The 16098-nt window shown below is 43.8% G+C and overlaps 1 protein-coding gene across 4 annotated transcripts in view; it reads right to left on the bottom strand.

Annotated features, from left to right (window-relative positions):
- Positions 1–16098, bottom strand: part of ADAR (adenosine deaminase RNA specific) — a 196540-nt gene that overhangs the window by 160989 nt on the left and 19453 nt on the right. For all 4 annotated transcript variants that reach the window (XM_078670228.1, XM_078670229.1, XM_078670226.1 and 1 more), the window contains exons 2-4: positions 4676–6183; positions 2893–3082; positions 2236–2363 (exon numbers count right to left, since the gene is read on the bottom strand). In XM_078670228.1, coding sequence (XP_078526354.1) covers positions 2236–2363; positions 2893–3082; positions 4676–5334 — 977 coding nt within the window. In that variant the 5' untranslated portion in view covers positions 5335–6183. The remainder of the gene's footprint in view (positions 1–2235; positions 2364–2892; positions 3083–4675; positions 6184–16098) is intronic.

The raw sequence follows: 16098 nt of genomic DNA, 5'->3' as shown, positions 1-16098 counted from the left end.
ATTGTCACCCTGCGGGATAGGAGGGAGGATGACTTCAGCTGAGTGCTGCGCGACTCAGAATAGGAACAGGCACTGAAGTTCCCCAACAGGCGTCTAGAAACATCCGATTAAAAAACATTCAGTTCTCCATTCTACACAGAGCCTACTTGACACCCAAGCAGCTTAATCGTTTTGCCCCAATGCACAGCTCTGCTACTCACGCTATCACTTATCGTCAGCTGATCTGCAACACATGTTGGGGTCCTGTCCCGCACTCTCCTGCTATTGGCGCTCAGTCTACGAAGTGCTAGTGGAGGTAACAGAGCTCACTGATCTCCAATCGTGGAAGGCCTGCGCCCTCTGCATCTTAAAATGCAGGAAACATCATAAGGTGCAGACATACTTCGCTGGGCAAGAGAACTCCGACCTTGCAATTGAGCGCTGCACCGGCACCCCAGATTTCTCCCGGATATGGAGCGCTGAGAAAATGGGGAAGGCAAAGGGCGAGTCCTTGCACTACAGTAAGGTTTGTCACCTTCGCAAGCAGCCGATCTCCAAGGCCAGGGACACGCTCCTCAAACAATTCCAGCAAAACATCTGCATCAATGACTTACCCCTGTGAACCTCCTCGAACCACCCATGGCATTTACATATTTCTACCCGCCAGACTCCCCTACCCATTAAAGAGATCTGAAGCCGGAACTGGGCACCCAAATTTGAGACTGCTCAAACAGCACAGGTGGCATATTGGGAGTCCACCCAGCTCAAACTCTGTTCAACCAACTCAGCCAATGCCCATACAAGGCGGTGCCCGGCGCGCTGCCCGAACAGAGTCCCTACTCGCGCAACCAGGGATGGACCTGCTCTGCCTTTCTTACTCTGCACCTGCTGAAACCCTCCCCCTTCCAGGGTTATTTTTTCATCATTGGGCAGAATCTCGACTTGTCGTGCAACACCCCATCACAAGTCACCCAGAATTCGAACGCTTGGACAGCTGCCCCGCCTATCTTCCTATTCAATACCAATGTTTCTGATGAACATGTAATCGTGATTAAGTTCTATAATGTCTTGTATTATTGTATTGCCACTACAATAGTATATTTGTTCTCAATTGGAGACCCCTATAAAAATTGTTTTTAAAAAATGGATGGACAGAGCAGTAAGCTACCTGTACAAAATCCTACCAGCTTTTCACAGCTGCCATATTTTCTATTTAACTTCAGTGTATGTGAATATATTTGTTCTGCAACATCTATACTGTCATTTATCAATATATTGACACTGCGATACTGTCTTTGTTGTTAACTGACAACCCCTAAAAAAAAATTTAAAATAAAAAATGGATGAGTGCAAAGTCCTCCCAGATTTTCACAATACCCACCATATTTTCTATTTAACTTCTGTGTATTGTGAATGTATTTGTCCTAGTTATACTAGCAATATAGTATAGGTCCAGACGATAAAGGGTCTTTGTTGAACATCTGAGAGTAAGAGAATACAGAATGCTCAGCGTCAGTACTGCTTTCAGTAGTTGAACGTGAAGAGAGTAGTGGGAAAGTGACCCAGCTTTGGGGCTGTTAAAATTACTCTTCTAGCAGGACTCTAAACAATAGTTATTACTAGAACCCACACACTAAGGTCCCCAACTAAAAGACTCCAAAAGTTACAGGATGAGGTGGTCCCTTCGTGGAATCAAATATGTGACATGCAGATGAAAATGGGTGCTGTCAAAACTACAAAAGACAAAAAAGAATCCTCAGAGAAGTAAAAAAACATTGCTCAAACAGTGCATAGTATTTATAGTATTCCAAGGACATGATCTGAGCCAGCAGAGAAACAAGAACTACAAGGATTTCCTTGACGCCAAGCTCTGTGAGCCAATGCAACTCTAGATGACAAAGAAAACATACGTAAAGTCTAGACAAGCCTCTCTCAGAATTGTGCGCACTTTAAAAAAAATGTTTTTTAAAGGTTTTCATTTGTCTTTTTTACCATTGATAATATATTATTTTAATTACTTTTTGTGGCATTATTCAAATGGTACAGACCTGTGGAAGATCACAGAGTAATCTGTGGAAGATAAATTCTACGATTGTAGGAAATGTAGCCTCTCCCCATTTGAGGAGACTGCCCTCAGAAAAGTTGATACCTTATACTATGATAGATTGAGTTCTGCATCACTATTGTTCTAATCAAAATCAAGTTACTTGAACATCTGTTGCGGAAGCACATTAACAAAATACAGTAAGAACAAACCTGGGGTCATGGGCTGGTCCGTCATGGGATAGTAACTGAAACACACAGCTTTCACCAGTCTTTTGAGCAGTCTCCATTAAAATACTAACTGGATTCTTTCCAGCGGGAAATGGTGCTAATGGTTGTGACTGTTGGAATAAAATACAAACAATTCTGTAAAATTGGGGGTTTGACACACAACAGAAATAAAAAGTATCATGTCACTGTAGAGGCTGGAATCGCTTTCAACCACAATTCTTGCACCCAACCACATTCTCCTAGTGTCCCGCTACTTCCCAGGGGCCTCTAGTAGGTCTATATTTGTTGTCTGCCCAAAATGAGATTTTTTAAGTATTTTAAATGACCAGTTGTAAGATAACGAGTTACCCCTCAAGCTTAAAAGTCGTTTCCCATCTCTGTTTCTTGAACAAAGGAGAAAAGGCATTGATGGCCTCAAAATGGAAAAGAAAAAACAAGATAGGAATGCACAGTATGTGAATATACAGTAAAATATGCTAATAGCAAATCAAATCCTCCATCGCCCTGAAAGCCTCAGACTCGAAAGGCAATATTCTTTCTTATTCAGTAAATAATCACAAAGTGACAAATAATTGTACAGTGTCACTCACTGGAGAATAACCCCAAAATTAATTTCAGAAATTAAAATAGTTTACGTACCACTTTCATTTTCTCTTGTTCCATTTCAGGCTGCGGAGCCTCCTCTGCTTCCTCCGTTTCCTCTTCACCACGTGCCTCACGCAGCAGGATCTTCAAAGTGCAGGCAGCCGCCTCTTTCCTTGCTAACTTTTTGTTTGCCGCTACAACCACTGGAAATTGGCGACCTTCAATAACTGCCTGAATTTTAAATCTTGAAAGTATGTAGGTAATTAAAAAAAAATACAAGGAAAGGGATGAACAGAGGCATACAATTCAGATGCAAAAAACAGACCCCCCCCTCCCCCCAAAAAAACACACACAAACAGAACAAAACCATATTTGACTGCTCAAATAAGGCATAGATGTGAATATTCCATTACAATTGTTTCAAATATTGGTCTACTGGATATTGAGTAGACAAGCCCAAACTTTGTGGGCATGGTCCACTGTCCAAATACACCCCAACAGAAACTGTGTGCCCATTAGCTGAGTCACTCTTTGGTTGTTTGAATTATGCCCTGGGCATTAACCATCTGTCTACAGGAATCCAATATTTTGGCACTGCAGGTCTTGGCCTTTCATTAAACAGATCTTAGCTGCATCCTTGCCAAATTAGAAAATAAATGCTCTATTCAGAGCAAGCAAAAATACACCCACCATTATGGCCCCTTTTTGAACAATCCCAGAACCCAAGCTTCTCAGACACAACTTGGGCTGCAGTTAAACAGTTATCTCAAACCTAACAGTGATTAAACACCTCTCTGGCACAAAGAAGCGATCAGTGTATGTGCAAACAGCAAAGTCATAACTGGTATGACAGGACAGTCATAAAATCAAGCACGACAACAAATCTATGTAAAAAGGGTGGCAATTTTCAAAGTGCAGTGTGGTTCTACACAGGAAGAAAATCGTGTATCAGACACCAATGGCAAGTGCATGTTTCTTGATAGTACTGGCATCCAGCAACTACAAAAGTTGCAAAGAGCAACATCTAGGCAAGCTGTAGCATTCGGTGCTTCCCTTGCCTAATCGGAAACGCAGTTACTGTTCATGTAAACTGCACTATGGTCATCCATACAGACATTCAACATCCAAACCATACTAGGCACAAAGTGTACAGGCATGCAAACATTTCTGCTCCTAATGCTGTGTCACTGCACCCCATATTCCATCCACAGAAACAAAAAGTATGAATGAGAATCAACTCTGAAAACTGCTAATTGAACAATTCAAACACTGGATGAGAAATGGCCACGTTACATTTGAATGGGCTCATGCAGGCCAGTTACCAAATCAACAAGAAGAAGCCATACTTGTGTCTAACATGCACCTAAACAAAATGAAAATGGCAGAAACAGAGCCAGGTCTTGGAATCCAGGTATTAAAAACAATAAAACTGTTAAAAACAGGGGACTATGTCAAACTTCTCACCTATTATACTGCGCTCGTGTTACCCATTCAAGCAGTCAACAGAACAACAAACAAGTCTAAGTTTAAAAGGATATATCATCACTTAACTGACTTGCCATGTATAGGTAAACTGCGTTAGACACAGTTCCACTCTTACTGCTATGTTATAGTATCATTGCCAACAGTACTATCCATCAAGTACTCTATTCCAAACTGCTTCACCTCTAAAAGCAAAGCCTGAAGCATACCTAAGCACAGTACTAACACAGGCAGTCATAACAAATTAGTGCCACCAAGCAAACCTCATTCTTTTGCTATAACAAATGCAAAGAAAACGACAGTGCTGAACTCACCCAACCAGCCCCAAAGGAAGGTAGTCACTATTTCAATTTACCTTGGATCATGTGATGGTCCAGTTTGCTGCAAGATGATGAAATCACACGTCTGATTCAAAAACTGTGTGTACTCAAGCAACCCACTCACTGGATTTTTCTCAATACACTGCAGCAGCTTCTCCAGCGGTGGCATACGCTCAACTGGGGGTTCTGCAAAATTCAGTGGTGTTCCCACATTATCTCCAAACTCTGTGACATCATCTGTGGCAAAACTGCCATTCAGTGCCTCATCCTTCATTCGCTTCTTCGGAGGCTCACCAGAAGATCCATCCAAATCAAGAGTTTTGTCATTCAATGCTTCTTTTTCTCCTCCATTCATATCGTCAGAACCAAAACCGGCGCCCACGTTCTCAGACTCCTCTTCTCCTACTTCAAATGCATCAGAAGATGGATCCAAATCCTCTTCTTTCACTGATTCAGCTACCAGCACCTCATGAGCCTTTCTCTTCAGCTGCATCCTGTCACGCTTTTTCTCAGTGAGGGACCACTTGGGTGGAGTTGTGGCCTCCCTGCAAATGTCGCCTTGCTTCTCCATTTGATAAAGAGTGATGTTCACATCTTTGGCCTTATTAAGTCCTATATTTTTTGCAATGTTCATTGCAGTCGATTGCTCCACGCCAAAAAGATATTCACAGATTTGTTCCCTGTTTACAACCATGGTTTCAGAATCAAATTCTTCAGAGTTTACAGAAGAGCTTCCTTCGTCAGTTGAACTTTCTGTGTATGTGGATTCACTTTTGTTTCCAACCTCTGTAGTCTTCTGCACCTGATGGATAGTTGCTGAGATTTCAGGATAATGGTGTGTAGAGTTTTCCCTGTATTGAGAGGACTCTTCCTCTGTGCTTATCTTGGAGTTCTGACCTTTAATGTTACTATAAATTTCTTGTGAGTGCCCAACAGAAGAGTCTGCAATAGACCAACGTGGAGGAGAATCACCTCTTTTCTGAAGCTTCCCTTCTTGGTGCAACTTGTAGATATAATGATTGACTTCCTTCTTCTTTATTTTAAGTTTGTGTGCAATATCACGAGCTGAAAGGAATTGGCCTTTGCCAAGTCGTTGCAAAATATTCAAGATCTCTTTCTCAGGATCACTCTTTAGAGAAAGGTTTTGCAGATGAAGTGAAATGTTATCAAATGCTTCTTCGGAGCACCTCTGGATGTTCTGCGGCCTACACACAGAATACTGGGTTTGTGGCCGGTGGCTGCTGTTGGTTCTTGGGCCTCCAAAGTTGTTATGTGGACTGCTAGAAGATGTACCGCGGGAATACGCCTGTTGATTCCTATAGGATGTGGCTTCACTGTAATAGCCCTGTGGGTTGAAGGTTGCTGTACTCCTGGAAACAGGTGCCCGAGTTCTTCCTAAATGAAATGGCGCTGGGTGTCTGAAGGTTCTTTCGTTATACAAAGGTACATGCCTCAAAACTCCGGCTTGATTAGTGGGGAAGCCTGTATTTTGCCCAGTCAGGAAATTTCTTTGTTGTGCTTTAAATGCTTCAGAATTGAATCCCTATGGAACAAGAGAAAGAAAACTGAGAATTACAATTGGAGCTAGAGAAGATTTTGGCACAGCTGCTAAGAGACCACCACAATCCTTGTTCATAGTGCAAATACTGGCAAGACTACAATTGTTACCATAGATGTGTGTGCAACGAGCTGTAGGCATTAGTGTTCAGTTCAGAATTAAAAGCACCTGCACAGAGTCCGGACAGTTGATAAGCATAAAGAATGCATAGGCTGCCCATCACAATTCCAAAGTGCAACATCCTCACAAGGACAATCGAACTACCTGTAACAGTATCAAAACCGTTGCTCATTTCAGTCTAGTTATGGCATGTACTCCACAGAGACACTCCAGTGCCCTCTGCAAGCACATTCAACCTCACGTGCCATCTTACACTAAAAACTGACATTCTACACTACAAAAGCCAAAACGGTGGTTCGAAGATGTGCATGGAAGCTTTATGTGAAGTGAATTGTCCAAAGGTGGCTCAGAGTAAACTACAATTAGAAAGAGCAATCAGCTCCTACCAGCACCACCGAAGCTCTGTTTTAAACAGACATGAATGTGAAATACTTAGGAGGTCCTGCACAGGATTTTAAATGTCATCAATACTGCTTTGTTTTTAATTGAATTTTGCACCAGGCACAGATTAACAAAATTCAGAACTGGTATGATAACAAATTACGACTTGTAATAGTCACCCATACCACCAAGGGATTAAGAGTGACCAAGCCAGCATTAGATCCAACAATCAAGTACATGTGCAGGGGTGTGGCATTTAATAAAATATCTACATGTCCATGAGACAGGTAGCTTCATAAATCTACTTGTCCTGTAACAAAAGTCATTTGTCCCTTTGGTGGCACATATTGCACCATCAAATAATGGCAGCAATTTCATTATTGAAGAGCTCGGATAACAGCCTCTGGTTATGTAAGACTAATATTATAAAAAGTTTTTTTTTTTTAAATGGGGGGGGGGGCTGGGGGGTTACCAGCTTTTCCCATACTGAGAAAGGTTGGAATTTTACCTCTGACAACAGCAGAAGTAAAGTTTCTTCAAGGGCTGGCAAAAATGTAGTTGTTGAAAAAGTGAACTTGTAAACAGTCAACAGATTTTTGCAGGGGAAAAACTACACATTCATATTTGCTCATGCTAAAATGCAGTTCGCAAATATTTTCTAAGAGTACGGTTTCCTGGCCTACTTAAGGAAATTTATGTGAATTCATGAACAAATATGCATTAATAAAAGGACATATATCATGGGTGTAATGACTTTCTTTAACAATGGAGTCCCTAATTAAATCCGAGTTAACCAAGATCTTTTGTTTTTATTAAAATGCTAGCTCTCTCTATTGGCTGGCTTCACTGTGTCGGACAACATTCTGCTCTTGTACAAGGAACATATCTGCACACAAAGCAGTTTTGTTCAATGCCAGTAGTTACTATAGCAATGTGGCCTTTTTGAGACCAAAAACGGACTCTCTAGGAAGAGCGCACTGGCAAACAGGACCAAGCCTACCTGATAAGCCCCAGGTAAAGGAAGTATTGTGCAGATCAAGTGAGTAACAAGAAAAATTAAAATATCCCCCACTTTGAACCATAGCTCTTATGCCCCCAAGCAAGTGAAAAAAACGGTTAGACCTGGCATTTCTTGGCGTGATTACCCCTGACTTTTTGCCTCTATCTCCTTTGTTTTAGATGCTTTGGGTGCGTTGCCACTGCTGATTAGTGTCAGAGTACAAGAGTTCCCTGTTTAAAGTGAAATGGTAATTGGTTGGCCATGATTGGTATGTTTCCCTTAAAGTCACTAGTGATGTGCACTGTGTGCGCCAGGGCTAGTATGCAAAGGCGCGCGGAGAAGGGAACTTAGGCCTGCCCACAGCTTGCTAAGTTAGCATGTTGTCCTGACAAGTGCAACGACTTGTCAGGCCTTACTTTTATTTTTCATACACATTGGGCACCCATGTGGTAGGTCCCAGGTAACCCCTGGGCAAGGTGCAGTGTAAGTAAAAGTAAGAAAGGTGTGCGTTATTTCCTGACAGTGAAAAACACTCCATTTAGTTTTTCACTGCTAAAAGGCCATCCTACCCATAGGACAGAATGGGGTTAGGCTGGGTGTTTGTTAGCCTAGTTTCCTATCAGTTTAAAATGGAGAGGTGAAGTTTAGTATGTTCGAACTCAGTGTCATAACACATCTTTCTGGGAAAGTGGGTTTGTCATGGTGTGTTCAGAAACCACTCTTTTAGAAAGTGGCTGAGTTTTGTGCTTTAAGCATTTCTGTGTGTGTCTGCTGAATGTGGATTGACTGTCTGGATCCAAGAGGTGAGAGGAGCTGGGAGAGGTCTTGACCCAGGGAGGGGTTGAAATGGCACCAGGCTGCCCTGCATCTGGAGATTAAGGGGGGGGGGGGACTGGACACTGGATGTGAAAAGGATTGGGCTGGTGCTATAAACCAATTCACCCATCTCTTGCTGAGTGAGTGATTTAAGGATCCAGACCCCAAAGGGAAAAAGGTGACACTGGAAGGGAGACACCCAGAACTGATTTAGGGAGGGGCCAGGGACCCCTGAGCACAAAGAACTTCAAAGACATGAAGGAGTATAACTAAGAAAACTGAACCCCCTAGAATTTGGCGTAGTTTTGAATGGCGAAATAGACAGGTCGAGTCTGCAAAAGCTTTGACCTCTTTCGTGGTCAGGAAGAATCTCTGCCAAAGAAGAAGTTGCTGAAGAGACTGCTGGATAGGACTGACCCTTGCTTCGTGATCTGGGGCTGGCCTGGAGTTTGTAGCTTTTACTAAGGAAGAGACTGAAGGGACATTGCAGTGGGTGGTGTCCCGACCTTCTTGAACAAGACTGTCCTTTGTCCTTAACCCCAAGGGCCCGAGGTGAGCTGGCTCCCTGTTTGGAAACACAGGAACATAAAAGTTCCCGGAGAAGTCCTAAGCAACGCGGTGTGCGTGTGCTTTTTCAGCTTGAGACCCTCAGAAGTTGGCAAGAGCCATCGGGAATATTTGGATGAACCTTTAACTCAAGAGAAATTTCTACGGTTATCGCAGGTCTCCCGGGTGACAAGGCCCCAGGTTCAGACGAGCTTACCCCTGCTTTATATAAAGAGTACACGTCCCTCCTTGTCCCGCACATTGCTGAGATGTAGAACGAATCTATGGCCTTGGGTAGGATTTCCCCTCACCCCTCCCTTCATGAAGCCACGAGCACTCTTATTAAAACCGGACAAGTCAGAGTGCTGCGATTCGTATCGACCACTATCATTAATTAATAGCGACAACAAAATCTATGCTAAACTTCTGGCTAATCGCCTCCTCCCATTGATGCCATTAATAGCTCATCTAGACCAATCGGGGTTCATTCCGGGACGCGCCACTTCGCATAATCTGCGCACCATTTTCTCGGTCCTTCACCAAATCAACCCCTCTCTGCCTGCGGCAGCCACCCTCCTGGACGCCACCAAGAAATTTGATACCCTCGATTGGCCCTTCCTTTTCTACCGCCTTCCTCGCCTGGACTTTAGTGTTGATTTTGTTTGGGAAAATAGAGCTCCTTTACACACTCCCAACGGCACGGATCAGAATCAACGGGCAGGTAACTGATCCCATAGTAATCGCGATGGGCACACGGCAGGGCTGCCCTCTGTCCCCTATGTTATTTGCCATCGCTATGGAGCCTTTGGCAGCACGCCAGAACCACACTCAGCGAGGCATTGGTTTCTTGGCTCGAGCATTGGTCACATCTATGTATGCCGACGACTTCACGCTTTATATCTGTGAACTGCAAGAGAACCTGGCTTCCATGCCCAGGGAGGTTATCCGGTTTGGCTGCTTATCCGGGGTCCAGGTTAACTGGGGCAAGTCTGTTCTATTCCACCTTACAGATGCCACGCAACCATTCACCACGGACTAGCCATTCATTTGGGCTGGTGGTTCTACAAGATACCTTGGTATCTCGCTGACCAGGGATTTGGACGAGTTATGGAGATCAAACTTTGGTAAGGAAATGAACGGTCTGGAAATAAAATGCAAATGTGGCATTAACGTCCTCTTTCACTGGCAGGGTGCCATTGCCATCACAAAAATGTGTGATCCCAAAATTCCTGTACTTGTTTAAAACATCCACATTCCACTCACCTCACACTTTAATAAAAAACTTCATGTCTAACATTGCTATCTTAATCTGGGCAGGACGCCAGCCCCGCATCACCTATGACTTCCTAACACTACCTCTAGCGAGAGGTGGAATGGAAGCCCCCGATCTCCGTTTTGCGCCCAAGCTAGTTTCCTTCATTTTTGGATTCACCCTATGCCCTTTCAGCCGCACGTCGCTGTCGAGGCTGACCTGGCTTCCCCCTGGCCGCTGCAAACAGCACTATTTCTACTGTATAAAAGACCCTGGGAAGAAATAAAGGTGGAGTGTGTGCACTGGTCTTCGGACGGGCTGCGTAGATACACTAGCTCCAAAACACTTTCCGCACCTTTAATGTAGCTTGCGAGCATTCCCTCCGCTGCAGACAGCTGGCATGGCCCACCAGGCGGCAGATCTGAGTATCCGCACTAACACTGACATATACCCTAGCAACACCTTTTTTCGCATTGTCTGAAGACGCTGCACCACTAGACAAATTGCTATATTACCAGACTGTGCCACCTGCAAAAACGACAACCTGACCTTCCCACTTACTCCCCCGTCCCAGCGCAGCACTAGAATACCTGCACTCCTCCACCTCCCCTTGCAAACTAGTCACATGACTATATGCACTTACTCTGGCTGCGTCCCCCATAGATACAGATCGCGCTCTTAATGAATGGAGCAGAGACCTGGCAGGCGACCTCTCACCCGCACAGTAGCAATATTGCTGTAATCAAACTTGACGCCTCACCCCCCCAATTACCACCTTAGGCTCATTCATGTTAAATATTTATATCGACTATACCGTACCCCCGCCACTCTGCATAGGATGGGACTAATAAATAATGATAGATGGATGAGATGCTCTGCTCCCGGCACGGACTTTGAGCATCTCGCCTGGTAATGCCCTAAGTTTTCAGACTTTTGGCTAGAAGTGTGCTTCATAATTAGCCATGTCACTCAGGAACGCATTGTACCTAACCCACTGCTGTGCCTTCTGGGTCATGTCAAAGATATCTCAAACGCTAATCGCAAGCTTGTTGCAATGCCGCTGGTGTTCGCCAAGAGACGGGTAGCGATTCACTGGGCCGGCAGACCGGCACCTCAGGCTAAACATTGGTTAAGGGTCAAAGGTGTCCCTACTGTGGTTGGGAACACACTAGTTGTTTTTGGGTACCCCTCACCAACAGGCCCCTTGGTGTCATGCTTCATCATCGGGGTCATCGCATCCCTCTACAGGATGCGGCGTGTTGCGACCGACGAGTGCGTTGGAGCACTTGTTAGACTATGTGTGGTGTTTGCGAGAGTTTTTATATGTGAGTGCTGTGGTGGGGTTTAGAAAGTGAGTGGAGTATAAAAAGTGCCTGGCTCGTGGGGTAGCAAAAAAACTTTAATTGGCCTCCGGGCTGGTACTAGTAAAAGGGTATAGGAGGAGGTATTGGCATAACCTATGTGCGCCACCTCCTATGTGTGTGTCAACATGTTTCGATGTAAAAACATCTTCAGGACTGGGGTACACAAATCACCACCGTACTCACGTTTTTCTATTTTGGGGTTTTTATATTTCTATAATAGTGGTATTTACAAGTGCAGGTATATCAATTAGGAGAATCCCTCTTCGCTGCCCCTTATGCCGGCTCACAACCATCGGAGCCGGCATAAGGGGCAGCGAAGAGGGATTCTCCTCATAGACCCGCAGCAAGGATGCACGGGTAACCCCTACATTAGTACGGTCTCATGGAGTAACAAACTCCTAACAAAACAGTCAGCTAAATAGCGGTTGTTCAGTAGGTACATTGATATACCTGCACTTGTAAATACCACTTTTTTTTTGAAATATAAAAAAAAAAATAGAAAAACGTGAGTAAGGTGGGGATTTGTGTACCCCAGTCCTGAAGATGTTTTTACATCGAAACATGTTGACACACACATAGGAGGTGGCGCACATAGGTTACGCCAATACCTCCTCCTATACCCTTTTACTAGTACCAGCACGGGGGCCAATTAAAGTTTTTTTGCTACCCCACGAGCCAGGCACTTTTTATACTCCACTCACTTTCTAAACCCCACCACAGCACTCACATATAAAATCCCTCACAAACACCACACATAGTCTAACAAGTGCTCCCACGCACTTGTCGGTCGCAGCACGCCGCATCCCGTAGAGGGATGCGATGACCCTGATGATGAAGCATGACACCAAGGGGCCTGTTGGTGTGTGAGGGGTACCCAAAAACAACTAGTGTGTTCCCAACCACAGTAGGGACACCTTTGACCCTCTTCCTAATGGATTCCTCTTGTTTGCAAATGTAACCCAGGGAGAACGAATCCATTTAAAGGTAATAGTCTCTCTCTCCCCCCTTTTGTTATAATTGGTAAACATTGGTTAAGTCACTGCCCAGTGTCAGACGCTACTGGGTGAATTCTGGGAACTGATGCTGACCGCAAACAGACCCCCTGACATATCCTACCTTCACCAGTTTGTCAATCCAGACATACCCCCAGAGGGTTCTCCCCTTGCCGGAACCATACAACCAATGCGGATTCGCGACACTATTCACTCTGGACGCTTCATAGACCACTCACAAACCACAGACACAAACTACTCCTCTGCTCTTTTTCCCTCTCCATCTGATATGCTGTGGTTTGGTGTGCATTATTTTACTTCTATATAGCAATGTCAATTTAGTTTCTGAATATAGAATAGGTTGCAGTCTGATCAAAATGATGTTCGTGTCATGCCAACTGTTCAATACAGGCTTATGGAAGAAAAAAAATAATGTGTACAGAAAAGGCAAAGGGGGTGGGTAGCACGAGCTGCATGAGAAGGGAAAGCAAGGTGCTTTACTGTAGGCTCCGGAGGTGAAGGGATGTAGGGGCAGTATGAGGCCCAAGGGTGGAGCAGAGAATAAAAGGCTGGGGGGTGTCATACGGTTCAAGTAAGAGCAGGGGCCAAGAGGCACTCAAGAGCCTTTTACATGCCAGTGCTATGAGTGTACTGAAGCTGCAGAAGCTCGATGTTCATCTTGTGCTGGAGAAAATAAAAGGACCATAGGGAGGGCTCGGAAGCCACAAAAGAGCCTACGGAGCTGGCTGCAACTTTGAGCTCTGCTCGATCATATTTTTCTTCTGCTATGGGGAAATGAAAGTGCAGGTCCCAGATTTTGCATTGACCCTTTCACTGCCAATAAGCTGTTCAGAGCTACTTATTAACTGGCTGTGCCCAACAGGGTTGAACAGCTGTGTATCGAATTACCAAAAGACTGTTTACTTGTCCTTCGGATAAAATACAACTTAAACCTTCTTGCCCTTGTAAGAAATCTAGATGTCTCGGGCGTCTGGATATAAGAATTCCCCACCCCTGTGACACGTGGGTGTCCAGGTCAGAAAATCCCACCCCCTCCAAAAAAACGCATTGTATCGTGCGGGTGGCGAGTAAGTGCTATGATTAGTTAAAGTGCATGTTATTTACCCTAAAATCATCTATTTGTAGTGTGTAGTGCTGCAGTTTCACATGCTGTGCACACTCCTGCATATAGTGATGCGCCCAGTCTCTACAATTTGTTTTTTGCAAGAAAGTCTTTTATAGACAACGTAGTGCAATGTATCTCCTCCCCAGAGGTAATGTGCGTGTCCAATGGTTCCTTAATGGCAATGTTTTTTCGCCTGCCATGCGGGGAGTAAGGTCATATTCTGCTTGGGTAGAGTTTGCCGTCTAACATGCTTGAATTAGGTGTATATTTGAAGCCATTTATTACCTGCTGGGGAGGCGGGAGGGTGCGTGTGTATGTGAATGAGCTACACACTAGGAATAAATGCTTACAGGGTAAGAAACATACTCCATTCATAGCATGTGTTGAGTGCAGATACACATTATACTTCGACTGTAAAGGGGTACTCCTCTCACGGTGGCTTTAAGAATCAGATAATGTATTTATTTGCTTGAAATATTGTCGGCAGAACTTTTTGTCCAACTAGAGATTGTTGTCGGGCTTTTACATCTACACAATCGTGTTTGGTAAAATCGTGTGGGTTTATCATTCAGCCACTTTACAAATAACTGGATAATTCCAAAGGCGGCCATTGATACTGCCTTTTTCCTTGTGGAGTGAGCCCAAAGTGGTTTTATGTACCAAATTTTGAATGCATTTAACAATCCATCTCGCGGTTCATGCCTTTGGGATGGTATTACCCGTCCTCAGGTTTGTTAAAGCGACAATTGTGTTTATCAAAACGTTTTGGCTCCTTCCATCTAGCATGAGGGCCCTTTTAACATCAAGTGTATGTGGTGCCCTTTTTGAATGGTCTTTGGCTTTGAGAAGAAAACCGGTAGATATAGTGTCCAATTCAAGTGAAAAGGTGAGATTACTTTTGGCAGAAACATTGGGTTGATGCGTAATCAAATTTTGTCTTGGAAAACCTGGAAATAAAGTTTCTCAATAGTTAGGGCATGTATTTCATTCTCTCCTTAAGGATGTAATTGCGATGAGGAAAGCCACTTTCCATATTAGAAAGTGCAACCGGCTTTTATGCATAGGCTCAAAAGGTGTGGGCATCAATCTTAACACTGTTTAAATTCCATGACTGTACAGGAGGTGAAAGAGGTGGAATTACTAGAGTCCCTCCATGAAAGCTTTCACTACTGGTATGCAAAAAAAAGATTGACTAATCGTTTTGCAGATATGCAGCAATTGCTGCTAAATGTAGTCTTATGGAAGTATATGCTTAATGTGATTTCTGAAGCGATAACAAGTAACATATCAGTTGCTGTTCACATGGAGTGCAAGGGTCTATATTGTGTGCAGGACAATAGTGTAGAAAGAGTTTCCATTTTGCTGCATAACACGCCTGTGTGGTTGGTCTCCTGGCTTCCTTTAGTATGTCCATACATTCTGGTGGTAATTGCAAGTGCCCAAGCTCTAAAACCTAAGGATCCAGATTGCAAGGTTGAGTTGTTGTGCATTTGGGTGCTCGACTCTGCCCTTGCTGCGGAGTGAGAAGATCTGGAAGGTTGGGAAGTTTCTTCTGATGTACATGGGAGTGCTAGTAATGTTGTGTACCATGGCTGTTGTGCCTATGTTGGAACTGTGGGAATCATTAGGAGTTATGCTTGCCTGAATTTCCTGACCAGCTATCGAATGAGTGGTGCAGGAGGAAAAGCGTACGCAAATATCCCTGCACATGTGTCAGAGCCAAAGCCCCTCTAGTGATACTCGCATAACTGTCTGGTGACAGCTAAGGGGTCAACCAAGACCATAAAAAAACCTGGTCTTTGCTCCTCTTTTGAAACATAATGGGCACCCCATTGCTCCTTACACAATCTGATGTAGAGTCTTGAGATCTGCACAGATTAGTTTTCGGTGCTTTTCTAAACTACAGTCGGCAATACTTCATAGTAAGCTGAAGAGCAATAAAATACACCAAATTCAAACCAGACAGCCTGATCTCAAAACACACTTTTGATCGGTGCTTTAAACAGTTTTTTGGTCAGACTTGGTGCTTTACAAATAAAAACTATGTTATATGGGAATACAAGGAAGTGTATTTAAATTTGGAAAAATGGTAAATCGCCATACATGAGGCAAAAAACCAAAGCTACTTCCCACAGCAATCAAGATGATAGGAAAGATAAGGTGGTATATGAATATCATGATACTAGGTGGGATAATAAAGTAAAGAGCTGAAAAAGTAAAAAGGAACCAATATATCAGGGAAAGGTTGTGGTTGTTTTACATTAAACACACGAAAGGTGTTGGGAGAATGCTTGCAAATATTA

This window comes from Lissotriton helveticus, chromosome 12 (assembly GCF_964261635.1).
Source record: "Lissotriton helveticus chromosome 12, aLisHel1.1, whole genome shotgun sequence".
NCBI classification, from domain to species: Eukaryota; Metazoa; Chordata; class Amphibia; order Caudata; family Salamandridae; genus Lissotriton; species Lissotriton helveticus.
The sequence above is the reverse complement of the archived record's forward strand: the minus strand, read 5'-3'. Positions and strand labels throughout refer to the sequence as shown.